Source organism: Elephas maximus, chromosome 20 (assembly GCF_024166365.1).
Source record: "Elephas maximus indicus isolate mEleMax1 chromosome 20, mEleMax1 primary haplotype, whole genome shotgun sequence".
Classification (NCBI taxonomy): domain Eukaryota; kingdom Metazoa; phylum Chordata; class Mammalia; order Proboscidea; family Elephantidae; genus Elephas; species Elephas maximus.
In genome coordinates this window covers 69,344,483-69,371,610 of record NC_064838.1, presented here as the reverse complement: position 1 = coordinate 69,371,610, position 27,128 = coordinate 69,344,483, and the positions used below count along the sequence as shown (strand labels likewise).

The 27,128-nt window shown below is 43.6% G+C and overlaps 2 protein-coding genes across 3 annotated transcripts in view; one reads left to right on the top strand and one right to left on the bottom strand.

Moving 5' to 3' along the window:
* Positions 1-7,092: 7,092 nt before the first annotated feature.
* PSMD6 (proteasome 26S subunit, non-ATPase 6) lies at positions 7,093-25,230 on the top strand. Its single transcript, XM_049863247.1, has 8 exons — positions 7,093-7,328; positions 8,229-8,434; positions 10,932-11,077; positions 11,353-11,572; positions 11,682-11,790; positions 18,327-18,495; positions 24,830-24,907; positions 25,025-25,230. The coding sequence occupies exons 1-8, from the start codon at positions 7,184-7,186 to the stop codon at positions 25,119-25,121; spliced, it is 1,170 nt and encodes a 389-aa protein (XP_049719204.1). The 5' UTR covers positions 7,093-7,183; the 3' UTR covers positions 25,122-25,230.
* Positions 11,528-27,128, bottom strand: part of ATXN7 (ataxin 7) — a 199,049-nt gene continuing 183,448 nt past the window's right edge. The window contains exons 15-16 of one of the 2 annotated variants that reach the window (XR_007514479.1): positions 19,763-27,110; positions 11,528-11,883 (exon numbers count right to left, since the gene is read on the bottom strand). The gene's annotated coding sequence lies outside the window, so the exon portion shown is untranslated. Of the gene's footprint in view, positions 11,884-19,762; positions 27,111-27,128 lie in introns of those variants that run through there. The other variant, XR_007514478.1, reaches the window with a different exon arrangement.

Below are 27,128 nucleotides of genomic sequence, written 5' to 3'. Positions count from 1 at the left end.
GTTTCCCCACCTCACCCTTCCACCACTAGGAAGGCTCTGTGAACCTAGTGACCAGGGGTCTGTCCTGCACCCCCCACCCAGATCAGTACAGAGTGCAAAGTTGAACAAATCAACATACTAACAGTGCACTTGCCTGAAACGCATCAGACTGTGTAACGCATCGACATCCTGCTGTGTGCAAGTGGTTTCCAGTAATGGAGAAAGAACACCAATGTTGCTTACTTACAGCGATGATACGAGCTTGGTACCTGCTCCAGGCCCAGCAACATGTCCTAAGTGCGCTTCTTCTCTCCAGAATGTTCCTTTGGAAAGTATACTTTCGGGGCAAAGGAAGGAGTGTGCTCTGTCGACCAGTCATCATGCCACAGTCCCACTGAATCTGCCTGCATTGCAAGCAGATCTCTGCGTGAAGCCCTGTCCTGTGCGGTGTAATCGATAACTGCCTAGTGGAAGGAGGCTGGTGGGAGCAGAGACAACCCTGCCAGCACAAAGCCATCTTGGACCTAGACAGGGAAGCTGTAATCAGTGCCTCGCACACAAAGTCTTTGGAATTCAGTGAAAAAGCTGAAAGTGCGTGTAATTAAAAGTGAGCATCACCATAGCAAAGCAGATAAAGTTAATTATACACTAAGAGGAACTTTCTTTTTTTTTTGGCAGCAGAAAGGGCAGTCATCACCATTAACAGCTTGGGGGCCAGTGCAGGGAGCTGACCAGACTTTGCTTAGACCAAGGATCCAGCGCCCCGAGGCAGAACAGCCTTTCCAGAGCCGAAGTGTCTAAGGGAAAGGCACAGTACCAGAGTGCAAAAGGAGGAGGAGAGCCCTGCTGGGTCGGATCTCTAAATAAAGCCAGGCTCCAGTAGAAAGGGGCTCGAAACACTGCTAACGCATGAAGCGAGTATGGTTTGAAAATAAACCCGAGAGCTGAGCACATAAAACAAGACATGCATTCCTTAGTTCACCAGAGTCTTTTTTGATTAAATGAGTTAATTTCCTTGAGGCGGATTCCACAAAGAAGGTGCATATTTTCCTCTGTGAGACCACAAAGACCCCATACTTCAAGCTTCAAGAAGGGTCTTCGTGAAACGGGTTAACCCAGTCAGATCAAATTGATGGCCACAAAGAGCCTGATCAAATGGACGATTTCCTGTTCAATAATGGGTTGTCAGTACAGGGCAAGGAGCCCCTTTGATCAACCAAATCACAGTAACAGGTCAGGGGTTGATTGATCTCTCAGCAATTAATGGTAACGATGCCAAAAAGAAAACAAGGTAGATCTGTCCAGAGATTGCTCTTCCCTGTGCGGAGTGGAGAGGCTAGCAGGGACACCCTCGATGGCCTTCCAGGTCCTGTGCGCCTGGGATGGCGGCACGTCACAAATCTCCTGTAATTTAGACCCTCTGACGATGGCAGCCTGATTGCGATTATGAATCTATGTTAGGAAGATTATCCGCTTAGTTATACGTAATTCCAGCCACCTTCACTGGGCTCATGGCTACTTACACAAGTTTTCCCTTAAACTCAAAAATGAGTTTTTGATCATATATCCAATTCTTGTCACAAATCTGAATCCCTGATGATAATTTTTTTTGTCCTTTACTCTTTCTGATGGACTTGAGTTTATTTCCTCCTCTTTCAATTGAAGTCCCTCACTTCTTAGCTCCAAGTTTTAAAACATTGGATAATATTTATATCAGATTTTGTTTAAAGCTGGAGTCCACCCGATATAATAAACCGAATTACAGAAACGAAGGCCAGTGCCAGCTGCGGTGATGCTGACTCCGACTTGTGGCCACCCCATGTGTGTCAGAGCAGAGCTGTGCTCCATAACGTTTTCAATGGCTGATTTTTCAGCAGTAGATTGCCAGGCCTTTCTTCTGAGGCACCTGTGGGTGGACTCCAGCCTTCCGGTTAGAAGCAGTCCCCGAGTGGTTCACGTTGCGCTTTGTACCACCGACAGACTCCGTAGACATGAATATTCCCACATAATTACCTGAGAGATTTATCTTTACATAAAAACATGAAGTCTGAGGTGAGAAAGAGTAAATAATGACTAAAACCATCCCAAATGTAAAGAGCCAAAATCCTTCCTGCGTCCACCGTAATCTCAGTACATTGTGTTCATCCAAGAACGTGTATTGCCTTAAGAAGCCACCCTCCTCTTTGTGAGGTTACAGTAATTCATGAAATGGTAACCCTCCATGAGTGATGCAGATTTCTAGAAGCATCCGCAGTGAGTAAGGCCCTTAAGAAAGCATACCCATAATGTGTCCATGAAGACTGTTGTTTTACGAAGAAAGCAGTTTTGCAGACTAAAACCTTCATGATTACAAATTCAAAAGCAGGACGTATAGGGTATTTTTAGAACTTTACAAGAGGAACTGAGAAGGCAGGCAGGGGCATTGAGAGGTGGCACTGAGCAGCCTCAAAGGGAGTGAGGGCGTCTTGGGGAATGTGGGTTCCAGGAATGTGCAAAGGCCCTGGCATCAGAGTGTATGCCTGTTGTGCTCAGACAGCAGCAAGGAGGCTGGGGCTGAGCAGAGTGAGTGCGGGGAGAACAGCAGAGGACGACAGCAGAGAGGATTGGGGAGCGACTGGGCAGAGTGAGTGTGGGGGGAACGGCAGAGGACGACAGCAGAGAGGATTGGGGAAGGACACCTGGGAGGGCCTTGTGGTTGAGGCATCGGTGGTTTAGTGGTAGAATTCTTGCCCTCCATGTGGGAGACCTGGGTTTGATTCCCAGCCAAGGCCTGTCATGGGCAGTCATCACCTGTCAGTCAGCGATGGTTTGGGTGTTGCTATGATACCAGACTAAGACAGACTAGGAAGAAAGGCCTGGCATCTGCCTCCAAAAATCAGCCACTAAAAAGTCTATGGATCTTGATAGTCCGACCCTCACCTCGTCATGGGGGTGGCTCAGGACCAGGTGGTATTTTGTTCTGTTATGCAGGGAGCCGCCATAAATCAGGGCTGAGTGGATGGCAATTAATAATAACAGGGCTTATGGGCCACTTTGCAGATTTGGTTTTAACAAGCAAAGTGGAGAAACTTAAGTTTTAAAAGAATCAGGCTGGTTGCTCTATTGGAAGAGACCATGTGGCACAGGAGACCAGTTAGGGGACTGCAGTGATCCTGGCTAGAAATAGTGACAGGGTGGACCAGAGTGTTAGCTGGAGCTGCAGCGGAAGGGGTCAGATTCTAGATTCTGGATACATTTTGAAGATAGAGTTGGTAAGACCTTGTAGTGGATTGCATGTGAGGGTGAGAGAGAGAAAGTGGTCAAGGAAGACCCCCACCTCCTGCCACAGTCTTGGTGGACTGGCCTCTGAGTTGTCTGCACCGCGATCACCCTGAGTTCTCCCTTCGTACCGTCTATGGAATAGTGTCGGCTCAAAACTTGTGTCCACCAGAACCTCAGAACGTGAACCTGTTTGGAAATAGGGTCGTTGCACATGTAATTACGTAGGTAGTCAAGGATCCTGAGATGAGGCCTTCCTAGATTTAGGGTGCAACGTAAATCCAGTGACTGGTATCTCCATAAGAGACAGGACAGGGAGCTGTGCACACTCAGAGACACAGAGAAGACGGCCATGCGAAGACGAAGGGTGAGCCTAGAGTGATGCTGCCACAGCCAAGAATGGCCGGCAGCCACCAGGAGCTGGGAGAGCCTGTGGAAGGAGTGTGGTCCTGCCCGCCTGCCATTTAAGACTTCTAGCTCCAGAATTGTTTCAAGCTGCTTGGTTTGTGGTACTTTGTTGTGACACCTGTACCATCCAAGGGGTTTTCCTTCTCCTGGGCGGCGTTCCCCTTCTCCTGGGCGGGGTTCCCCTTCTCCTGGGCGGGGTTCCCCTTCTCCTGGGAGGGGTTCCCTTCCTATTGGGCGGGATTCCCCTAATCTGGGGAGGGGTCCCTCATTCCTGGCTAGAGCTCATCCTCCTCCTAGAATGAGTGCGTGGGGAGTAAATTTTTTGAGACGCTGCTGGTTTTAGGCTTTCGTGCAGTCAAGGATAAGGGCCGAGGATAGAACTCTAGGTTGGAAATCATTTTCCTTGATATTTTGAAGGTCTTGTGCCTTTGTCTTCCTGTCACCGATGTCACATTTCGATTCTCGTTCCTTTCTAAGTGACATTTTTTTCTTCTCTTCCAAACCTTTGAAATTTTCTTTGTGCCCGCTCTTCTGAATTTTCACGATGATGCACTTTTGTTTTTTAAATCTACATTGCTGAGTATTCAGTCGGTTCTTTCAGACTCAAGCGCCAAGTCCAGTTCTGGAATGCTCTTCTCAGCTTCTGCTATTTCTCCCTTCCTAGAACTCTTCCTCAGATAGGAGCTTTCCTGGACTGAGCCTGACTCAGCGCCAACCTGGTGTTTCCTGGTTCAAATTCTCCAGAAGAAAAACATAATTTGCCCAGCCAGCTCATCTGGTGAAGACAAGCCGGTTGTGAACTGGCTTCTCTGGGCCCAGTCAGCTTTGGGTCAGGTGATAGGGGCTGTCACTCCAAGAACTCCATAAGCAGGAGGGGAGGCCTTTGGAACGAGTTTATTTAATTAACCTAGGACTATTTACACATCCTCTCTGCTGTCAGATCTTAAGTAATGGCTTCTGAGCTGGGAAAAATATGGTCATAGGTTTTTGGTTATTTGGAGTTTTTTTGCATAGTAAATTACAAACATATTTTAAATATTATACATTCTACCTCACTCCTTACATCTACATTCCAGGTGGATCTAAGATTTAAATATTGGAGGAAAAAAATTAGAAAGAAAGAAAGGAATCCATAAATATACCAAAACAAAAAACCTGCTGCCGTGGAGTCAGTTATAACTCATGGTGACCCTACAGTACAGAGCACAACTGCCCCAAAGGGTTCCCAAGGCCGTAAATCTCTACAGAAGCAGATTGCCCATCTTTCTTCCGTGATGCAGCTGGTGGGGTCAAACCATTGACCTTTTGGTTAGCAGCCAAGTGTGTAACCACAGCACCACCAGGACCCCTTTTAGCCATAAATTTTTAAAACTATGGAGGTGAAGAGTTCTTGCTAAGACTTGTCAATGAGACCAGAGACCATAAAGGAAAAGGTCGATAAATTTTAACTCTATGAACATTGTAAACTTTTACATTGAAAAAAAAAATCATAAAAAATGTAGAAAAACAAACTAGAGAAAAACGTGCAACGCTTGACAAACAGCAACCTTAAGACATGAAAAGTGTGTATAAACCAACAAGGAAACACTCCACAGAGAAACTGACAACTCAAAAAAGGTATTTCATAAAAAAGGAGCTAGAAGTAGAACAAATTTGAAAAGCAATCCGGCCTGTTCATTACCAACAGAAATGTAAATAAAAAGGCAACAGTGTTAGCAAACATTCTTAGCAAAGTTTAAAATGATGATAAAAGAGTGTTGTTCAATATTGGTGTGAATGCAAATTGATAGATTATGTATGTAAAAATAATTTGTGTGTTATATCAAAATATAAAATGTACCCTTTAATCAGTAATTGCCCCTAATTTAGTTTAAGAAGTAAGTACACAAATTTTCACCTAGACAGCAAGAAAAGGTTCAAAAAAAAAATACACAAGTGTGAAAATACATATGCACACAGATGGTCAATGCCACAGTATTTATAGGAGAAAAAATGAAAATGATCTAAATTCATGTCAGTTAAGGGTTCAAGGGGAAAAAGTTGGTATATAAATATAATGGAATGCTGTATAGTCGTTAGAGGTGATGACATCAACCTGTATTTATTGGCATGGAAAGCTATCCACAATATGAGGTGGGGTGAACAAAAACAGCTTACGGGGTGCAAGTATAGAATAATCCTATTAATATATCTAGGTGAGTTTTAATAAATCCGTATGTCTCTAAAATGTAAAGTCCACAAGGACAGGGGCTTTGTGTTCTTGGTTCTTGTGTCCCTAGTGTCTAGAACAGTGCCTGGTACTTGGTAACTCTTTGTTGAATAAATGAAAGATGTTTAGAAAATTCCTCATCAAAAGTTTAACAGTGGTAGAGTGCTAGTAATACTTTTCTTTGCTCTTTATATTTTCTCTATCATTTGGATTGTATTCAAAATGCTTATTTCATAAAAAAAATATATATTAAAAACTGCTGGTAAGAATGTGGCAGTTCCAACCATATCAGTGGCTGTGTGAACTGGTTCAACTCTTTCTGAATTCCATTTTAATTATCCAAAATAATGAGAAATTTCCTTCTTTCGTCTAGTAATTCCATACGGAAATTTATGCTAAGAATTAAAAAAAAAAGCACAATATGAATAATGCATCCAAAGGTGTTCCTCTTAGTGTTTATATTAAGAAAATAAAAAACCCGACTCATAGCGACACTATAGGACAGAGTAGAACCGCCCCATAGACACCTCTAATGACGGAAGAGTAAAAGTAAATGGTAAATCCATTAGAGGGAATTTCATGTAACCATTCCTAATTTCCAAGACTCTGTAGCATCATGAACAAAAGAAGGCTGAAAATGCAGACATGTAGGATTTAAATTGTGCACATGAGCCAAGGTGCTGCTACTGTTGTCTTAAGGCTGTGGAACTCTGTGTACCTTTTTCTTCCTAGAATAGGGGGAAGAACATGGATTTTAGAGCTGCAGATAAAGGTTTTTATTTAGGCACTGCTTTACTTAGGCGTAGTGGTTAAGAGTTCGGCTGCTTAACCAAAAGGTTGGCAGTTCAAATCCACCAGCCGCTCCTTGGAAACCCTATGAGGCAGTTCTACTGTGTTGTATAGGGCCACTGTGAGTCGGATGTACTCGACAGCAATGTGTTTTTTTTGTTTTTTTTTTACATAGGTGTTGGAGCCCCGGTGGCGCAGAAGGATGTGGCAGTCTGCCTCCGTAAACATTTCAGCCTTGAAAGCCCCATGGGGTAGTCCTACTGTGTCCTATAGAATCCCTAGGAGTCGGAAGCTGCCGCGCGCGGCCACGAGCGAGAAAAAACCTGGCGCGGCCGCATGAGGGCGCCGGCGCTAAGGCCGGGTGAGGCGCTCCCGGTGGTGGCCAGCAGAGGACGCTGTCGGCGTGGGCGGAGCCGGAACCGGAAGCGGGTCTGCCAGGCCCACTCCTCGGCTCCTCCCGCTTCCGCTGCGGCCGGCGCCTTCCGTGCTGCCCGGCTTCACCCCGCAGCCGTCGCTGCCGCTGCCGCCGCCGCCGCCGCGATGCCGCTGGAGAACCTGGAGGAGGAGGGTCTGCCCAAGAACCCGGACCTGCGCATCGCGCAGCTGCGCTTCCTGCTCAGCCTGCCGGAGCACCGCGGGGACGCGGCCGTGCGCGACGAGCTGATGGCGGCCGTCCGCGACAACAGTGAGGCCCGCGCCGGCGCCGAGTCAGCGGCCTAGGCCTCCCGCCCTGCGGCCTCCCGCCCTGCGGCCTCCCGCCCTGCGGCCTCCCGCCCTGCCGGCCTCCCGCCCTGCCGACCTCCCCAACTGCCTCCCCGACGCCGGCCCCGGCTTCTCGGCCCCTCGGGGTCTTCCCTCCGCTGGGGGTGCCGGAGGACACCCCGATGTTGCTCTCGAGGGGTCTGCGGCTCTGTGGGCCTTGCCCCTCGAGGGAAGCGCGGGGAGGTCCCGAGATGTACGCCCCGGGCCGGGCACAGAGCCAGAGCCCCTGGATGTTGTCGGGAACGGCCCCGGGCCTTTCTCCACGTTGTCTTTAGGTGCCGTGGAGTCGGTTCCGACCCATGGCGACCCTCTAGGACAGAGCAGAACCGCCCCATGGGGTTTCCAGGGAGCGGCTGGTGGATTCGAACTTCCGAACTCGTGTTAGCGGCCGCGCTCTTCACCACTGCAGGGGATTCGGGTCGGATCCCCTGGGCCCTTCCTCGCAGGGAGCAGCGCTTGGCGGGCCTCGGTGTCTGTCTGAACGTCCAAGCGTGTGAACGGGCTTAACCCGTGGAGCCGCGTCCCCTTTTCGTTGCTTGAAGGCTCTTGGGACAGAAGCTGCCCGGAGGATTGCCCTCCTGCAGCCTCAGTAGTGGAGGCTGACGGTGCCAGCATAGTCGCTGGCGTAAAGCTCCCACCAGCAAACCTTTAGGGGCGCCCACTCTTCGCCAAGCCCTGTACCGGGCTGTCTCCCATCCCTTCCCGGTGGTAGGTGGAAGGCTGCTGGCGACCTAGCAGTGTCTGTGGGGAGGAGGGGGCGGACACTGACTTCAGACTCCAAGTGGCCCCGCTGGTAAATTGGAGCCCTCTTTCTTGCTTTCAGATATGGCTCCTTATTATGAAGCCTTGTGCAAATCCCTCGACTGGCAGCTGGACACGGACCTGCTCAGTAAAATGAAGAAGGCCAATGAAGAGGAGTTGAAACGCTTGGATGAGGAGCTGGAGGATGCAGAGAAGAACCTGGGAGAGAGCGAAATCCGCGACGCAATGATGGCAAAGGCTGAGTACCTCTGCCGGATAGGTGACAAGGTCAGTGGAGAGGGTGTCCCTGCCCTGTAGTTAATGTACTCCAAGCTTGGGAGGCATTCCGCATTAATACAGTCTTTTATTAAAAATCAGTTTCCTTCTGAAAAAGTACAAAGGTAACATGCTTGCCTGAATAGTGAATTGACACAAAGATGGATAGAGAAGAAGTTAATAGTCTTGCCGTACTCTTTCTGTTACCTGCCGGGACAACAGCCAGGTGTATTCTTCCCCGTCCGTGTCTCCATGCCAACAGAACCTAAGTGCACTTGCAGAGATGTTTTTCTTCGCTGTTTTTACAAAGTTGGGATCACTCTCAGTAGTCTACTTTTCTCACTTTATCTTGTTGGGAAGCAGTGGTTCTGGTGCATTTTGAAATTACCGTTATTTACACAAGTAACGCTCTCATTAGGAATTAAAACGTTGTAGTTAATGTTCAAGTTCTGTTTGATCCATCTTTACTCCTTACCTCCCCAGAGATAACCTTACTTCTTTTATTTTCCATGTATGTGATGTACTTGTAGAAAATAGGGAGGTTTTTTGGTTTTTTTTTTTTGAACAAACGGGATCCTGGTGTATTCAGCATTGTGTCTGAGCGCTCATTCCACGTTAGTGCCTCTAAACGTTGTTCTTTCTAGTTACCTGCTGCCTGGTATTCCATCGTAGGGCTGTGCCATTGTTTACTGAGCCGTGTAGTAGCTATTGCTAGACGTATATGTTGTTTTCAGGGGTTTTTTTTTTTTTTTACTATTACAAACTGCTGCTGTAGAAACATTTTTCTGTATGTATGTATGTATGCTAGTGTTTCTCTAGGGTACATTCTAAAAAGTGAAATTGCTGGGGCTTAGATAATGTTGTTTTTGAAGTGAAATGAACTGTTTTTGTTTTAATTTGGCCAAACTGTTCCCCAGCCCAATTTATACTGTCCCAGTGTGACATGAAAGGGATGCCTCCCAGCATTTGATCTTAATGTTTTAGTAGCTGTATGACAGTTAAAAGGGTAGGCTTTGAATATGCTTAATTTAGCAGTGTACCCTGAAGTATTTAAACACAGAAAGTCATGATGTTAATATAAACTGTAAAATAGTGTGGGCTCTTGGGTCAGATTGCCTAGGTTCTAATTCCATTTTCAGTAATTACCATTTACTGAACCTCTGTCTCAGTTTCCAAATCTGTAAAATTGGGGTGACAGTTCCTACTTAATGAGGATTAAAGATTGGGGCAAAGAGCTTAGACTAGTACCTGGCACGTAGTAAATGTCTGCATGTTAAATGATGGGAACAATTATTATTTAAATTTAAAACAAGCTGTGTTTTTTTTCCCTCTGACTCTAAATTTAAGACTTGGTCATTGTATAAATTTGGAAAATACAGAAGTTTTAAAAATAGCTAGAAGTTTTGTGCTTACTTCTAGTTTCGTTTTTGTGTGTGTGTGGTTTGGTTTTGACAATGGTACGTTAGTATATTCCAAGCAGGGCTTCGAACTGCTGAGAGTTTACATTTCCACCCCAGATATACAGAATCAGAATCTACAGTTTAACAAGATCCCCAGGTGATTCTTATATGTAATAAATCTTGAGAACCAGCAGCACTTGTAATTTATAGTTCAAGCAGCACTTGTAATTTACAAGTGAATGAGAAGCCTGTAGCTTTAGATTGAGGCCTTGAAGAATTTTTGTTCTTATACTGTATTCCCACCGTGTTTATTGAGTGCATTCTTCTAGAAAGAAGAACATTCTTTTTTTCTCCTACTTACTCTTTTATTTTTTATATTTTATTTAGTATTACTAAATACTTAGTGAGCTTAATGGAATTTTAATTCAATAAAAGCGCCTTTATGGTGCTCAGTTTGCTGCACTTTGTTAGTGGAAGGTCCTTCAGGACAGTTCCTTCACCCTTTTGACATGATCTCAGTAGTTTTCCTCATTATCTGTACAATGAGATGTTGCAGGCTTATCTGCTATTTTTCTCCCCAAACCTGGAATCATGCATTTCTCCCAGGAGCCCTGGTTCCTTTTAAGTGGGAGATGGTGTTTAGAAATCAGGACCTGAGTGCTAAGTGTGCTTGTTGCCGTCTCGCTACTGCCTTTGATAAACCTGTGAGACATAACTGGTAATTACGTAATATAAAGGCAGACACATGCTAAAAAATACCCGGTATAAACAAGGGATTTTACTCATGCTGTGTGTTTAATTAAACAAGAGAATTATTTTATTCCACAGTGCCTTGAGGTAGAATTGTATATTTAAATACTGGATTTTGTCCTAAGTCACTATCAGAGCGCAGTCGAGCATGTAAATACTGATGTACTTTCTGTACTTCACACAAGTGGAGAGAGTAGTCTAATGAGCCTCTGGGTACTTGAGCATCTAATCTCCTCATGGCTACCGTGTTTCATCTCTGCTCCCATCCATTTCATCACTTCTGGAAAAAAATCGCAGACAGTGGGTAGGCTTTGAATCTTTTCGTCTTTTCTCACCTGGTTCCTTGGTTCCCTTGTTAGGAAGGAGCTCTGACAGCCTTTCGCAAGACGTATGACAAAACTGTGGCCCTGGGTCACCGACTGGATATCGTGTTCTATCTCCTCAGGATTGGCTTATTTTACATGGACAATGACCTCATCACACGAAACACAGAAAAGGCTAAAAGGTATTTATTTAATGAGGATATGTTCTGAGTTATGATGCTATAAATAAGAGACTGATAAGAAATCTACCTATTTTGTTTACAGCTGATAAATTTGGTTAAATAAATAATGTATATATTTAGCAGAATCTTTTTTAAAAATATTGAAATATTTAGTAAAATATTCCCTTTTGATGCAAGTCATCACAAGTTGTTGACTTTTTGAAAATAACACAAAACTTAAAAAAAATAATGCTATCCATTTCCAGGTTATGACCTTAACGTTTCTGATTTTACAGCTTAATAGAGGAAGGAGGAGATTGGGACAGGAGAAACCGCCTAAAAGTGTATCAGGGTCTTTATTGTGTGGCTGTCCGTGACTTCAAACAGGCGGCTGAACTCTTTCTTGACACTGTTTCAACGTTTACATCCTATGAACTTATGGATTATAAGACCTTTGTGACTTACACTGTCTATGTCAGCATGATTGCCCTGGAAAGACCAGATCTCAGGGAAAAGGTGACGACTGAACCTTTAACATTCATGTTTAAAGATACCCTGTGCTTTGCTAACTTAAATACACAGCAATCATTAAAGCTTAAGATTTTTTATTTATTTTATTTTCTAGGTTATTAAAGGAGCAGAGATTCTTGAAGTGTTACATAGCCTTCCAGCAGTCCGGCAGTACCTGTTTTCGCTCTATGAATGTCGCTACTCCGTTTTCTTCCAGTCCTTAGGTAAGGATACAGCAGCTCATTGCCATCATCTGTCTTCATCTTAGCTCTTGAATAGCTCTGTATGCTGATGGCCTAAGATGATTTTTCATAAAGCTGAAAAAATGTGCAAACAGCCACAGGCTTTTGATTACTATGGCTAAGCGTTTTGCTCTTTTTTGTTTAAAGGGTGGTCAGCAAACTGAGTGTGCTTTCTTATGGCTTAGGAGGTGAGAATTGTTTTTTTATTTTTAAAACCAACCAAACCCTTTGCCCTCAAACCTGACTCATAGTGACCTTTTAGGACTACCCCATAGGATTTCCAGGGAGTGGCTAGTGCATTTGAACTGCCAACCTTTTGGGTAGCAGCGATAGCTCGCTGTAGCTCTTAACCACTGTGCTACCAGGGCTCCTTATACTTTTAAAGGGTTGTTAAATTAAAAACAAAAACAAAAAAAAAACACAGAAGAACATGCAACACAGATACCTATCTTTGAGGCTCGCAAAGCCTGAAAATATTTCATCTTTGGCCCTTTGCTGACAAGTTTGCCAGGCCCTGGTTTAGGCATTGAAGTGTGTGAGGCAGAAGGGAGCACATGGTTCTAAGCATTGAGTTTTTATGGGGAAAGAGGTGGACGAATTCTCAATCTCCTGTTAGTTGGAGATTAATTGACTCTTGAATTCAACAGTGGGTTATTTATACAATAGCCAAATATTTGTTGCTGATTTGCAAATTGTTTTTAAGGGCTGTGGGCTGAGAAAGTAGTCTGTTGAAAATACTTGTGGTGTTCCTCCAAAGCCAGATTATAGTGATTCTGCTTGTGCAGATCATGTGAACTTTGTGAGCTGTGTCACGCCAGCTGACTTGTCCTGAGACCGTGGTCCTAAGCCTTCAAACCCAGAAAACTGACCTCAGAGGGTATTTGGTTACATCTGAGGAATACCTGTAGTTGTGCCTTCAATGAATGTATGTGTCTGACAACACAGATCTGTATTTACAGGTATGCGTAGATACTTCTGTCCTCACGTACGTATACACCGGCACCTACCCGTTTATGTACATGACACGCATCCTTACGTGATTTTACTCTCTTTTTGTGTCTTTGTGGATTTGTTGCCCTTTTATATACGTCAGGTTCTCAGGTACAGGCATCCTTTTTTTACGAGCACTTCTCAGCAGCATCATTTACTTTGGGCATGATGTGCTCCCATGTTCAGTGCCACTTTTCCCATCACCAAAAATAACAAGTATTTATGATCTAAAGTATGCTTTCCCCTTGCCCTCTCCTCCTCATGATAACCGTGATAACCACCGTTGAGCTTTGGTCTCTTTATATGTGTCTATGCTTGTATTCTCATAAAAGATGGATCATACAGTGTCCCAGTGTCCTTAAATGCTTGATTTATGTTTTAATGTGTTTTGTGGACGCATCATTGTTCTTTATCGTTGCATAGTGTCCCATTGTATGCATATACCACATTTTGTTTATCTATTCATCCACTGGTGGGCACTTTGGTTGTTCCCATTTTTTTTTTTTGCTATTTTGAATAAAGCTGCAGTGAACATAGGAGTGTATGTATCTGTTCATTTCACTACTTTCAGGTCTCTAGGGTGTATCCTCAGGACTGGGATTGCTGGATCACAGGAGTGGGGTCGCCGGATGGTAGGGTAGTTCTATTTCTATTTTTCTGAAAAAGCACTATACCGTTTTCCACAGTGGTTGTACTGTGTTACAGTCCCACCAGCAATGGATAAGGGCTCCAGTCTCCGCACTTCCTCGCCAACATTTGTTGTTTAATGTTTTTTTAATCAGTGCCTTTTTAGTGGGACTGAGATGGTATCTCACTGTAGTTTCGATTTGCATCTCTCTGATGGCTACTGATCGTGAGCTTCTTTTCAGGAGTTTGTTGGCTGTTTAGATGTCCTCTGTGGTGAAATGTCTGCTTCTATCCTTTGCCCGTTTTGTAATTGGGTTGTTTTTTGTTGTTGAGTTGAAGGTTTCTGTAAATTCTGCACATTTGTGCTGTGTGTGATATGTTTCCAGAGATTTTTTTCCCAGTCTGTAGGTTCTCTTTTTACTCTTTTGATGAGCGTAAGTTTTTAATATTTACGAGGTTTCATTTATCAGTTTTGTCTTCTATTCGTGCATTTGTTGTTATGTTATTCTGTTTTTACAAAAGATTAGGTCCCTTAGTTTTCTGGGGCAGACCGTATGCTTCCTTTATCTTCATAGTGCCTGATACACTATTGAGTTCTCTGTGTAAATGCCTGTTGTGTTTAATTAAATCAACAATTTAAGGGGGAAATGTCATCTTAGTGTAATGAAATTGACGGCTTTTGGAAAGCTTTGAATGGTTAAAGGATTAACCTCCCACCTTCCCCATCCTCACTAACAACCTTTTGTTTTAGCACTTTTGAATGAAACTTTTCATCTTTCCCAAATGTAGACGGCAGAATAGTTCATCTTTTGATGACTTCGGGTCATGATTGTTTGTATTATTTTCTGTGATAGTATAGTGAGACGTGTAGGGCTTATTGGGTTTTGTAGGACTTGCTTCTCCAAATGTTTATAGGCTAACGTGCTTTAAAACGTTTTAATTGAAAAAGAAATATACTTTTTTAGGTGATATCTGAATGTTTTTTAGAAGTTCAGTGTCGAGAAAGTGAAAAGCACTGTATCGTACCAACCCCCCCGGCCCGCCAAGAAAAAGAAACCCACACATACACATGCACACAGTTATTTCAGAGGTAATGAAGTCAAGATTTTGGGATATATCCTTCCAAACTTTTTGTTCATTTTATTAAAAAAAAAAAAAAAAGTTGCTGTCAAGTAGATTCCAACTCATAAGCGACCCTGTAGGACAGAGTAGAACTGCCCCATAGGGTTTTCAAGGAGCAGCTGGTGGATTCAAATTGCTGACCTTTTTGGTTAGTAGCCGAGTTCGTCACCACTGCACCACCAGGACTCCATTCATTTTGTGTCGTTAGTTGTTAGGTGCCCTCTAGTCGGTTCTGACTCATAGCGCCCTATGTATAACAGAATGAAACTGCCTGGTTTTGTGCTATTCTCACAGTCGTTAATGCTTGAGCCCACTGTTGCTGCCACTGTGTCAATCCATCTCACTGAGGGTCTTCCTCTTTTTTGCTGACCCTCTACCAAACATGATGTCCTTCTCCAGCCAACCAAAAACCAAACCCACTGCTGTTGAGTCGATTCTGACTCATAGTGACCATGTTGCACAGAGTAGAACTGCCCCATAGGGTTTCCAAGGAGCGCGTGCTGGATTAGAACTGCCGACGTTTTGGTTAGGAGCTGTAGCACTTAACCGCTGCACCACAAGGGTTTACATCCTTCTCCAGGCACCTTAAACCAAACCAACACACACACACACCAAGGTTACCTGTGCCCCTGGAAAAATTAAAACAGTACAAAGTGAATATGATTAAAAAGAAGAAAAGGGCTTCCTTTTAATCCCTGATTGCCAGTGTCCTTTTCTAGGGGCAGCTGTGGTTACGTTTCAGGTGTGTCTTTCAGGGCATTTGTATCCAGGGATTCAAGCATGTGATGCCTGTAAACATAGGCCTGTGGATGGTTTCACGCGGTTTCCTCAGTAGTTTTTTGTCTTCACAACGGAATGTGAACATCTTCTCATGTCATCACAAGGCAGTAAGTGTTTCTAAGTGGCTGCCGTGTGCTGGACAATTAGTATGTAGTGCGGTAAATTGAACCAGTAGACTTCCTTGGAGTTCCTAGTTACCTTTTTAAGGACTTACTAGTATTTCAGGCTATTGGGTGTGCTATGATTTTGAATCATCAGTGAGAATGAGCATCATCTGATGTTCAGTGGACATTGATCTCCATGTTGGTGAATCATGTGTCTCCGTACTCACCTTAGCTGCTTTCACGTTGACCATCCTGTGCTGCTTGCCACAACTTTGTTCTTTTGGCTGCACAGTGGCACGCTCTTGTTTTCTGTGGACCTCCTCCTCATCCTTTGTCAGACCTCTTCATGGCTGACCACTGCAGGCTGGGTCTTCATTTTCTCATCTCATACATCTGAGCGGCCTGATCCCCAAATTCATGTCTCCAGTCTCAAACTTGTCAGGGAGCACCAAACCTGCCTAAATGGCTCCTTGATGTCTTCACTTGGGTGTTTAATAGGTGAATCCACTTGAACACTGCCAAAGCTTAGTTCTTGAATATTGGCCTCCCCTCCCTCCAGAAAGAAAGCTCCAAACCCAAAAAACAAAAAACTTACGCTCCTTCTCCAGGGATTTCCATCTTGTTTGAGCCAAAAACCTATGGATGATTCTGTCCTCTCTTGCTCTGCTTAACCGTGTTCTCCTCCACCACGTGCACTGCTCTGTACCCCTGCCGTCCGCGCGGCTGGCTCCTCAGAGGGGTCTTCCCATGTACCGCATCCAGTGGAGGACCTCCTCGTCACTCTAGCACATCACGGTTTTATTGTCTCCATAGAACGTGTCATTCCATGACATTTTCTTGTTTTATTTGTTCATCTATTTCTGCTCTTTGAAAATTTAGTTTCTGTGGCAGCAAGGATCTTAGGACTTTTTTTACTGCCACATCCTCACCGTCCAGAGCAGTGACCTTCAGTAGTTATTCAGGGAAGTACTTTGTACTTGTGTGAATTGCTGATTAATATCCTGTGTACATTTTATGGCTGTATTCATCTCGTCTTACTGATTCATGAGCATTCCATAGAGCAGTGCTATTAACTTTTTAAAATTTATTTTGTTCTTGAGAATATACACAACAAAACATACACCAATTCAGCAGTTTCTACATGTACGGTTCAGTGACGTTGTTTACATTCTTTGACTTGGGTGATCATTCTTACCCTCCTTTTCTGAGTTGTCCCTCCCTCATTAACATAGACTCAGTGCCCCCAGCGTTCCTATCTAATTTTTCCAGTTGATGTCACTTTGATCTCATAGAGATACTTCTTAAAAGAGTATAATGTTCGAGTCAGGCCTTTTTTACTAGTTACGCTAAACTATTGTTCCATTTTAAGATGACTTCAGGGGATATTTTTAGTTTAAGGTTTAAAGATTGTATCAGGGCAGTAGTTTCAGGGGTTCAGCTACCTTTCATGGCTCTAGAAAGTCGAGTCTGTGAGAATTTGAAATTCTGCTCTGCATTTCTCTCCTTTTGATCAGGATTCTTCTGTGGAATCTTTGATCAAAATGTTCAGTAATGGTAGCCGGGCACCATCCAGTTCTTCTGGTCTCGTGGCAGAGGAGGCAGTTGTTCATGGAGGCAGTTTGCCACATATTTCACTTCCTCCTATTCCTGACTCCTTCCTCTGTTGGTCCAGAAGAATAGAGACCAATTGTTGCAACGTGGATAGCCCACTCCCAAGCTTTTAAGACCCCAGGCATTACACAATAAACTATGAGGTAGAACAGACTCACTAAACACTTCATTAGGCCAGTTAACTGGGATGTCCCATAAAACCATGACCCTAAACCTCCAAACCAAGAAACCAGATCCTGTGAACTGTTGGTTGTACATAAGCAGTCTCAGCAAGTACTCTTTTTTTTTTTCTTTCTGTCGTAATAAATATATCTCAACTTTTTACAGGAGTACAGCTTATTGGTAGCGATTTCAGTGGTTGGCGGTGCAACCCTACCCTTAATCAATGCAATTTTTCCACCACTTAATCCTCCCTCGCCCCCCTCTCCCGCCCTGGTAACTGTTAAAAAAAAAAACTTCTGTCTCTGTACATAAGTGAGGTCATACAATAGTTGTCCTTTTGTGATTGGCTTATTTTGCTCAGTATAATGTCTTCCAACTCCATCCATATTGTAGCATGTATCAAGACTTCATTTCTCCTATTGGCTGAGTAGTGTTTCATTGTATGTACGTACCATATTTTGTTTATCCATTTGTCTGCTGACAGGCATTTAGGCTGTTTTGACCTTTTGGCTACAGTGAATAGCGCTGCCATAAACATTGGTGTGCAAGTCTCTTTTCAGTGTTATTAATTCTTATGTTACAAATACATACTCCACTTCATAATTTGTCTTCAGGCCTTACAGTGTTTTGTTATTTAGAATATTTAAATTTCTGACAGTAGAATTGATCAGTCTTTTCTTTTATTGCTTCTAAATTTTTTTACTTTTTGAAATGTCTGAATTACAGCTCTGTGTAAGTCTTCCATATGTCACAGTATCTGCTGTTAATCTGTTAGAATTGTTTGTAAATAAATATAGAATAAGATGAATTCTCCTCAAGGGTATAAGAAGATGTCCAGGATTAAAATATTAGTACCAAAACATTGTCGTCATCCGTAAACAAAGTCCTTTAGAAGCTGGGCTTTGTTGGATGGATGCTGCCTAAGTGGGATGTTAGCACGGCTGGCTCTCCTCTACAGACCCTGCTGCTGGCTCCCTTATTAAGGGGATGACACGGAAGGGCAGTGAGAAATTCTTGACTTGTTTGACTCTGTCTGTCGGACCCATCTAGACTTGCTTTAGTAAATTTAATCTCTTAACCTGAAAGGGAGAGTCTTATCATTTGCCGGTTTTTTCATTGTAGCTGTTGTGGAACAAGAAATGAAGAAGGACTGGCTGTTCGCTCCGCATTATCGATACTATGTGAGAGAGATGCGAATTCATGCCTACAGCCAGCTCCTGGAATCGTACAGGTCACTAACCCTTGGCTATATGGCAGAAGCCTTTGGTGTTGGCGTGGAGTTCATCGATCAGTAAGTTTAAGTAATACTAGGTTAATTTAAATGATTTTTTAAAGTTGTCTTTTAAGTAATCTGTGAACTTGCATATTTTCTCCCTGCTTTGCGTTGGCTCCCTCAGTTTTAAGGGTGGCGGGGGGGACAACAACTAAGGATTTTTGTCTGTTGTTATTTCTTAGTGGACCACATTGCGGCTGCGTCACTGACCTTAGGTTTCACATTAGATCATATTTCCTCTGATAACTCCTCCTGGTTTTTAGGTTGCTGCTGCTTGTCTAGTCAAATTGGTTGTCAAAATGTGGGACTTCTAGCAAGTCAACAAATACTTACTGAGCCCTTAGTGTATATATGACCTTGTTTTAGGTCCCTGTCTTCATGGACCTCTATTGTGTAGGAGAGAGAGGACAACTAAGCAAAACAGTGTAGAAGTTATTTCCAGATAGAAATAAGTTTGTGGAGATAATGTGCCATGGGGACCCCAGCTTAGATGTGGCAGGTCTGAGGAGGAGAGTTTGAGATCCGGATTGAGAGAAAGTCAGCCCTGCGGTGTGCTCTGGAGACAGAAGGGACAACGTGTGGAAGCTCTGAGGCAAGAAAAGCTTGGGCATCGCAGGGACAGCGAGTGTTGAGGCTGGATACTTACTTAGGCAGGGGTATGTTCTGAGGGCTTGTGGCCGCTGGTACACAGCTTGGGTTTGAACTTAATGTAGCGGGAAGGCATTGGAGGACTGTCAGCATGGTCTCTGGCTGTGTTCACACAGCGAGGGGCTGTTCACTAGCTCATGGAGGTGTCACGGTGCCTTGACTGGGGCGATGGGGTAGGGTTAGGAGGAGTAGACACACACGGGGTGGGTGATGTCTGAGCCGCAGTCAGCTCGACGGCAGCGGGTTTTGTTGGTTGGTTTTATGTGGTGTCTGGATCAGTGGTCTCCAAACATAGGTTTTTTAAACATAGTTTTGAGTGGTCCACAATGAAAAAAGTAATTTTAAATAAAGTTGCATTTCATTGAAGTAAGGCCCTCCTCTTTTTAGTGGTTTTGTTTTCTCCATTTTATCGTGAAAAGTTTCAAACATGCAGAAATAATTATATCATAAACTCTCAGTGTATCTTTTATTCATTAATCGTTTATTCCGTAGTTAACATTTGGTTATATTTGCTTTATCACGTATCTATCCATCTTATTTTTTAAACACACTTCAAAGTAAGTTTCAGAGCCTAAACACTTCAGCACACGTACCAGTATTTGTTTATGGGTTGGTTGGTTTGTGAGGTAAAACTTACCTTCAGTGAAATGCATACATCGTAAGTGTAACCCAAATGCCTGCCAAGCTATGGAGCATTTCCATGATGATGAATTCCCTCGTTCTCTTCCTTTGAAAGAAAAAAGGCAGTGATAGTTATATTTTTTTGTTTTTTAAATTACATATCCTTACGTAAACAGGCATGTATAGGTTGGTTTTGTTTAACTTCCTGTCTGTGAAATCCAGGTTGGTGACCTCTGCCCAAGAGGCTGCTCACTGGGATGGAGGGGCAGGCATTAGGAATGTGCTTTCCACAGTCAGCGGTGGGTGTTTACTGTGGGGAGCAGAGCCTGAGAAACAGGAGTTGGCCTGGGTCTTGTTCAGCTCGCCACTAAGCAGCTGTGTCCTTGGTCAGGTTCTGTCCCTTCATCAGTTTCGTAGCTGTCACATGGAGCTGACAGAGCCTTTGCTGTTGGGGAGCAACGTGAGCCTCAAATGACATTGTGATGAGAAGATGCACTGAAGCAGAGAAGGGCCATTTAGACACACAGCAGTGTTCTCTGACTCATCCTGAGGACACGGAAATTCAAGGCAAGGTAGTATAGCATTTGAATTGTTTAGTTATTTGTTCCTGGTCTGAGACCAGCCCTGGAGGCGGAGGACACACCGTTGAGCTCTGGTTGCTGTTACCCGGAAGGACCTTGTTTTAAATTTGTGATATCTGCCTCAAGTCTGGGTTTCCATGGAGTCTTTTTTCTTCTTGTGAAATTCCTGTTTTAGAATAGACTGAGGTACAGTAAGTTTGAACTAAGTCTACCTCATTACTCTTCTCCCTTTCTTACAGCCTGTAAGATACCACTGGAGAAGGGGAAGGGGCCATTAGTTGTGTAAACGGTTGACTTGTTTTTGTAAGCTTTTGACATGTTTTAAGGGTAGAAACCATACCATGGGCTGTGTTCCACAATTTTATTTGTAGGTTTTTTTGTTTAAGACTTGACGCATTCGTTCATAAGAACCAAATCTGTGTATGAGGCACTGTGCTGAGGGCTTAGAGAAATAAATACTAGGGATGGGGGGAGCTGAGTAATTGCGGGATGTTTGATTTGTCCGGCTTGATTGGCACACATAGGGAGATGACAGAAAAGTCGCCTAGATCCGAAGCTGGGAATGGGGCTAGTCAGAACATAGATTCTTCTTGGCACACAGCACAGATTGAACTAATTGTGAATCAGAGTATTTAAGTGTTGGGAAAGGGCTTTCCAGATAGAAAAAACAGAGATAATGTAGGAGCGAGTTTGTAGTCTAGCTGACCTGGCTGGAGTGTGTAGTGTTAAGATATCAGCTTGGACCTAGAGCATGTTATAAGGCCAGACTAAGGAGTTTGAACCTTGTTTCAAGTCTTTTCTAATAGTCTAACAACAAAACCTGTTGCTGTCGATTGTGACTCATAGTGACCCTACGGGACAGGGTAGAACGGCCCCATAGGGTTTCCAGGGAGAACCTGATGGATTTGAACTGCCGATCTTTTGGTTAGTAGCCATAGGTCTTAACCATTACACCATCCGGGTTTCCCTCTAATAGTCTAGGCAGGGGTCAATGAGAACCTGAGCTAGTCTGGCGACTGTGGGAGCGGGAAGCAGCAGCTGAATCATCGCCACGGAGCAGGGGGCGTTCTTGAGTCAGAGGCGGCTTTTAAGTTAGGCCCAGTGCATTTCTGTCCTGTAGCTGTGTGGCCTTGTTCCTGGACTCTCCTCACGAGGTTTTCTTCCCCCTTCTGTAGGTTTGGGAAGGACTAAGACGACTGATGGTTAAATCTGGTTGTGTCCTTCAGTCGCAGAACAAGAGCTGCAAATGGGGTCAGCAGCCAGGTGTGGTGGCGCAGCTGTTAGGTCCCTGGACCGTGAGCAGACGTGAGCTCGGCAGCAGTGCCGACCCTTCCGGCTGTACTTAGGGGCCGCTCAGCTGTCAGGTCCCTGGGCCGTGAGCAGACGTGAGCTCGGCAGCAGTGCCGACCCTTCCGGCTGTACTTAGGGGCCGCTCAGCTGTCAGGTCCCTGGGCCGTGAGCAGACGTGAGCTCGGCAGCAGTGCCGACCCTTCCGGCTGTACTTAGGGGCCGCTCAGCTGTCAGGTCCCTGGGCCGTGAGCAGACGTGAGCTCGGCAGCAGTGCCGGCCCTTCTGGCTGTACTTAGGGTCCACTCAGCTGTCAGGTCCCTGGGCCAGGAGCAGATGTGAGCTCGGCAGCAGTGCCGACCCTTCTGACTGTACTTAGGGGCCGCTCAGCTGTTAGCAGAGAAGGAACAGGCACTGTAGCAGCTGGGTTAAATGCATTGAGAGGAGACAAAGAAAGCGGGCTACATGTTAAAGTTGTTGCTAGTTTAGGGTAACCTATAGCTTAAAACCTTCAATAGCATAACATTTTCTTTTTTCATGCTCAACCAGATTTTCAAAGATTGTACATTCCATTATTAAAAACATTCGGTGCTTTTTAAAAATTGTGGTAAACATATAACAAAACATTTGCCATTTCAACATCTTTACATGTACAATTCAGTGACATGAATTACATACATCATTGTGTTCAGCCATCCTCCTCAACAGAACCTGAGTGTCCCCTAACCAAGGAGACCTTCTTTTCCCCCTCCCTCCTGAAGCCTGCCCCTGGTAACCACTAAGGAACTTTGGGCTCAATACACCTCCTTACCTATTCTAGGTATTTCATGTAAGTGGGGTCATACAATGTTCTTTTATGACTGATCTATTTCACTCAACCTAAGGTTTTCACGGTTCATCCAGTGTTGTAGCATGTATCAGGACTTCATCTCGATGGCTGGGTAATATTCCATTGCATGTATGTACCACATTTTGTTTATCCGTTCATCTGCTGATGGACATTTAGGCTGTTTTCACCTTTTGGCCGTTGTGAATAGTGCTGCAGTGAACACTGGTGTAAAAACATCGTTGTCTTCCCGCGTTCAATACGTGTAGGCAATGTTGAACTTTTTGAGGACCTGCCAGATTGTTTTCCACAGCGGCTGTACCATTTTACAGTTCCACCAACAATGGATGAGGACTCTGATTTCCCCACGTCCTCACCAGCATCTTAGTGGGTATGAAGTGGTATCTCGCTGTGGTTTCAATTTGCATTTCTCCCTAATGACGCTGAACGTCTTTTCATGTGTTTATTGGCCATTTGAACTTACTTGGTGAAATGCCTATTCAAGTCCCTTGCTCATTTTTTGATTAGGTTGTCTTTTTGTTGGTTAAGTAGTTGTAGGAGTTTTTGATATATTCTGGAGATCTGAACATTAAACCCTCATCAGATACATGGTTCCCAAATATTTTCTCCCGGTCTGTAGGTTAACTGTTTGTTCATTTTGTTGATAAAGTCCATCAGTGAACAAAAGTCTTTAATTTTGATGAAATACAATTTTATCTGCTTTGTCTTTTGTTGCTCACGCTTTTGGTGCCATATTTAAGAACCTATTTTTAAAAACTAGTTCCTGAATACCCTTAGGGTTTTAATTCTTCCATTTAGGTCTTTGATCCATTTTGAGTTAGTTTATGGTAGGAGGCAGGGTTCAGGTTCATTCATTGTTGTGGAAACCCAGCTGTCCCAGCACCATTTATTAGACTGTTCTTTCCCCAGTGGATAGACTTAGTGCCCTTGTCAGAAATCAGTTGACTTTAGATGAATGGATTTATTTCTGGACTCTCAATTTTATTCCATTAGTTTGTGTCAGTCATACCAGTACCAGAGTGTTTTGATTATTGTAGCTTTATAATATGGTTTGAGATCGAGACACGTGAGTCCTGCATTGTTTTCTTTTTCAATACTGCTTTGGCTGTTTGGGGTCCCTTGCTGTTCATATAAACTGGAGGACTGGCTTTTCCATTTCCACAAAGAAGGCTGTTGGAATTTTGATAGGAATTGTTTGAATTTATAGGTTGCTTAAGGTATTATTGACATCTTAACAGTATTAGGTTTTTGGATCCATGAGCATGAAATGTCCTTTCAGTACTGTTTTATAGCTTTCAATGTACAAGTCTCTTTCTAGGTATTTTATTCTTTTAGATACTTATTTCTAGGTATTTTACTCTTTTAGATGCTGTTGTAAGTGGAATCGTTCCCTTTCATATTGTTCACCGCCGACATATAAAAAACTATTCTTGCCGTTGACTTGCATCCTGCACTTGGCTGAATTCGTTTATATTAGCTCTAGTAGCTGTCCTGTGGGTTCTTTGGGGTCTACATAGGGTCATGTCATCTTTGGAAAAGGGATAGTTTTACCTCTTTCCTGATTTGGATAGCATCTCTTTTTCTTGTTTAATTGCTGTCTTTGATGGCTAGTTTCACCACTATTACTTATTTTTGAGGTATATTTGTAATTTTAGTGTTACTTAAGTAGCCATATCAATTCTGAATTTTGGGTTATGAGTAGATATTAAACCAAACCATTAAACCCACTGCCATCAAGTCAATTCCAACTCATAACGACCCTATAGGACAGAGTAGAACTGCCCCATAGAGTTTCCAAGGAGCCCCTGCTGGATTCGAACTGCCGACCTTTTGGTTATGCCACCAGGGTTTCCGCGGAGTAGATATATTCAGGAGTACCTTTTTCACATTGAAGATGAAGTTTTTCTGTTATTTGTTTATATTAATGTGCTCAACAGTTTAACACATCTTTGTGATCCTAATATGCTGGGGCATATTATTCTGGCTTGCTTTTTTTTCTTCATGCCCTGAGGCATCGAGACCAAGAGTTACCTGCTGTTGAGGAAGCCGTCTGGGCAGTTTATATCAGTTTTTTTCCCCCAGTAAATTTGGTTTTCCTCTGAGCACTTCTGTAGCTTTAAAGACCTGATATGAGGGTCTCACTCCTCGACACCGATGTTCCATCTGAGTGTGAACTTCTAGGGTCATGTTTATTCCAGTAGGTGACTTAGTCTTTGGGGATGATCTTTTTACTGCATACGCAACAGCTCCAGTTTGAAGGTAAACTGTTACCTGGAGTGACAACTGAGTAATATTTTAATATATTTAGTGCAGTTTATAAGAATTCTCTCTAGAACTAACGGTGTTCCTTCTTTTCCTCCTCAATCAGGGAACTCTCCAGATTCATTGCTGCTGGGAGACTACACTGCAAAATAGACAAAGTGAACGAGATTGTAGAAACCAACAGGTACTGTCCTGCTGCACCTCACTTGTTAACTGCCTTCTTTTAAAAGTAGGTCAGCTGTTGTTGTGGAGCAGTGTGACTAGTAAATAATTCATTTTTTTTTCTCAAATTTATTTGTAGACCTGATAGCAAGAACTGGCAGTACCAAGAAACTATCAAGAAAGGAGATCTGCTACTAAACAGAGTTCAGAAACTTTCCAGAGTAATCAATATGTAAAACCCTACACGAAGGATTCCTTCAGAGATTTGGGATTTTTATAGCTCACTTCACTGCCCTCAGCACAGCTGTATAAATAAATTCTGCATTGTTGTTTCTGTCCATTTTACTAAGGTGAGTGCAGTCATGCTAAAATAATGGGGTCTTAAATTACTCATCAGTGAAAATATTTCATGTGAAAACCATTTTTAGGATAATGGTTAAAATCAGAGGCTTTAGTGTGTGGATTCAGATCTTGTGCCTCATCTGTGAAGAAGAATATTACAAATGCCCAGTACTACCTTTTGGCTTCCTGGGTTTGAGAAAGAACAGAATAGCACATGTGACACAACAGCCCAGAATTATACACATTGTCTCCCATTTAGCACAGAAAAGACAGAAAGTAAGGAAAATGTATATAATAAGCTTTCCCACAGAAACAAATAACCACAGAAGAGGGGAAGTTACCATTTTGTAGGAGGCTGGCATAACCTAGATTTTAGAATTTTCCAAAGCCAGTCTCACTAAACACAGAACAAAATATAAAGCCAGATAAAAGGGACAGAGTGCATCTGGGGTGGAGGGACCTCTTTTCTAGGGTGTTCATGGAAGGCCTCTTAGATAAGGTGACAGTTCAATAAAAATGAGGGAGAGAGCCATGCAAGATACCTAGGGGAGAAAAGAGATGGACTCTCACTGAAGGCTTAAGAGGAGGGGTGACCTGATTTGACTTAATTTTAAAAGAGTCACTGTGGCTCTCAGCTGAAGGGGGCACCGCATGATGGTGGCTTGCCTGTTAGAGGAGCCCCTTGCTAAGAGATGGGGAAGGGGTGTACTTGCAAGGATGATCCCAGGCTTTTTGGCAAGTTAACCCTTTCAAGACCCAGTTTTCTCCTTTGGTTTTTTGTTGGTAACTGTTTTCACTGATAGAAAGCATACTGCTATTAAGTTACGGATTTTGACACCCGTTATTTGGGATCAGATGTCCAAGCAGACCTCGGACACTGTAAATCCTGCCAATAGGAGACAAAGATAAAAACATCTATCGCTTTTCAGAACATGGTAGGTACAATGCATTCTTTCTACTGCACACGCAGCACTAACAACAGCTAGAAGTAGAAACAGCTGCCCGGGAATACTTCTGAACTGCTCACGGTGGTGCGCAGTGATTGGGCCCTAAGATCGAGTCTCTTAAAGTACCACCATAGTGTGTTATTCCTTATTGCAAAAACGTCATTTACTGTTCAGAAGCTAGAAAAGAAGGGAGTCAGTAACACCTGGGAACAATGAATGGCGTCCAGGAGAAGGTGGCCACTGTAACTGAAGACAGGCAATAGCTTATCCTCACGATAAGGACATTCTCACCAGAACACAGTAATAAGGACACATAGTAAGGAGGCTTATATCACAGAAATAAAAAGGCAGTCCTGTCAAAAGTTCAGAAAACTCACACATCCAGGAGGCCTCACCCAACACCAAGACAATGCCCAGTCTATACAAAAATGAGGCTCCAACTCAAGGTTTGCATTTCAAAAGGCTCCCCCCCTTGAGGCACAATGGGCTGCTGCCTTCCCAAAAAACTCTAGAGGCAAGATAAAGTGGTTGGGCTACCAGCTGACTTCCATGGGAGCAGCTTTAGTGGACGCGAATTAAGAAGGGAAATGGAATTTACTGCAAAGTGAAGAGGGGGAGGGAGGAAATAGCATTTTTAACGGGAGCGTGTTTACACGCTGGTGGGAATGATCTATTAACAGGACAAAACACATGACCTAAATCAGTTGACAATAATTGGTAACAATTCAACAGTCGGTTCCTGACAAAAACAAAAAACTTGTGATTAAGGTTGGACTTAGTAGAATGGGAAACGAAAGCCCAACAGCATACTTAACGGCAAAGTATCAGAGGCATTACCTTTAAAGTCAAGACGGTGGCTGTCGTCAGCAGTGTACTGGAAGAGAGCCCTGGATGGAGGAAAGCAATGTGGCAGAGCCATGCTTTGGGAGGAGTTTCCTGTATGGTGGATTGAAG

Coding starts and splice junctions, on each gene's coding strand:
- PSMD6 (XM_049863247.1), top strand. CDS start 7,184: ATGCCGCTGGAGAACCTGGAGGAGGAGGGTCTGCCCAAGAACCCGGAC. Junction 7,329..8,228: donor GGCGGCCGTCCGCGACAACA/GTGAGGCCCGCG, acceptor TCTTGCTTTCAG/ATATGGCTCCTTATTATGAA. Junction 11,078..11,352: donor AACACAGAAAAGGCTAAAAG/GTATTTATTTAA, acceptor CTGATTTTACAG/CTTAATAGAGGAAGGAGGAG.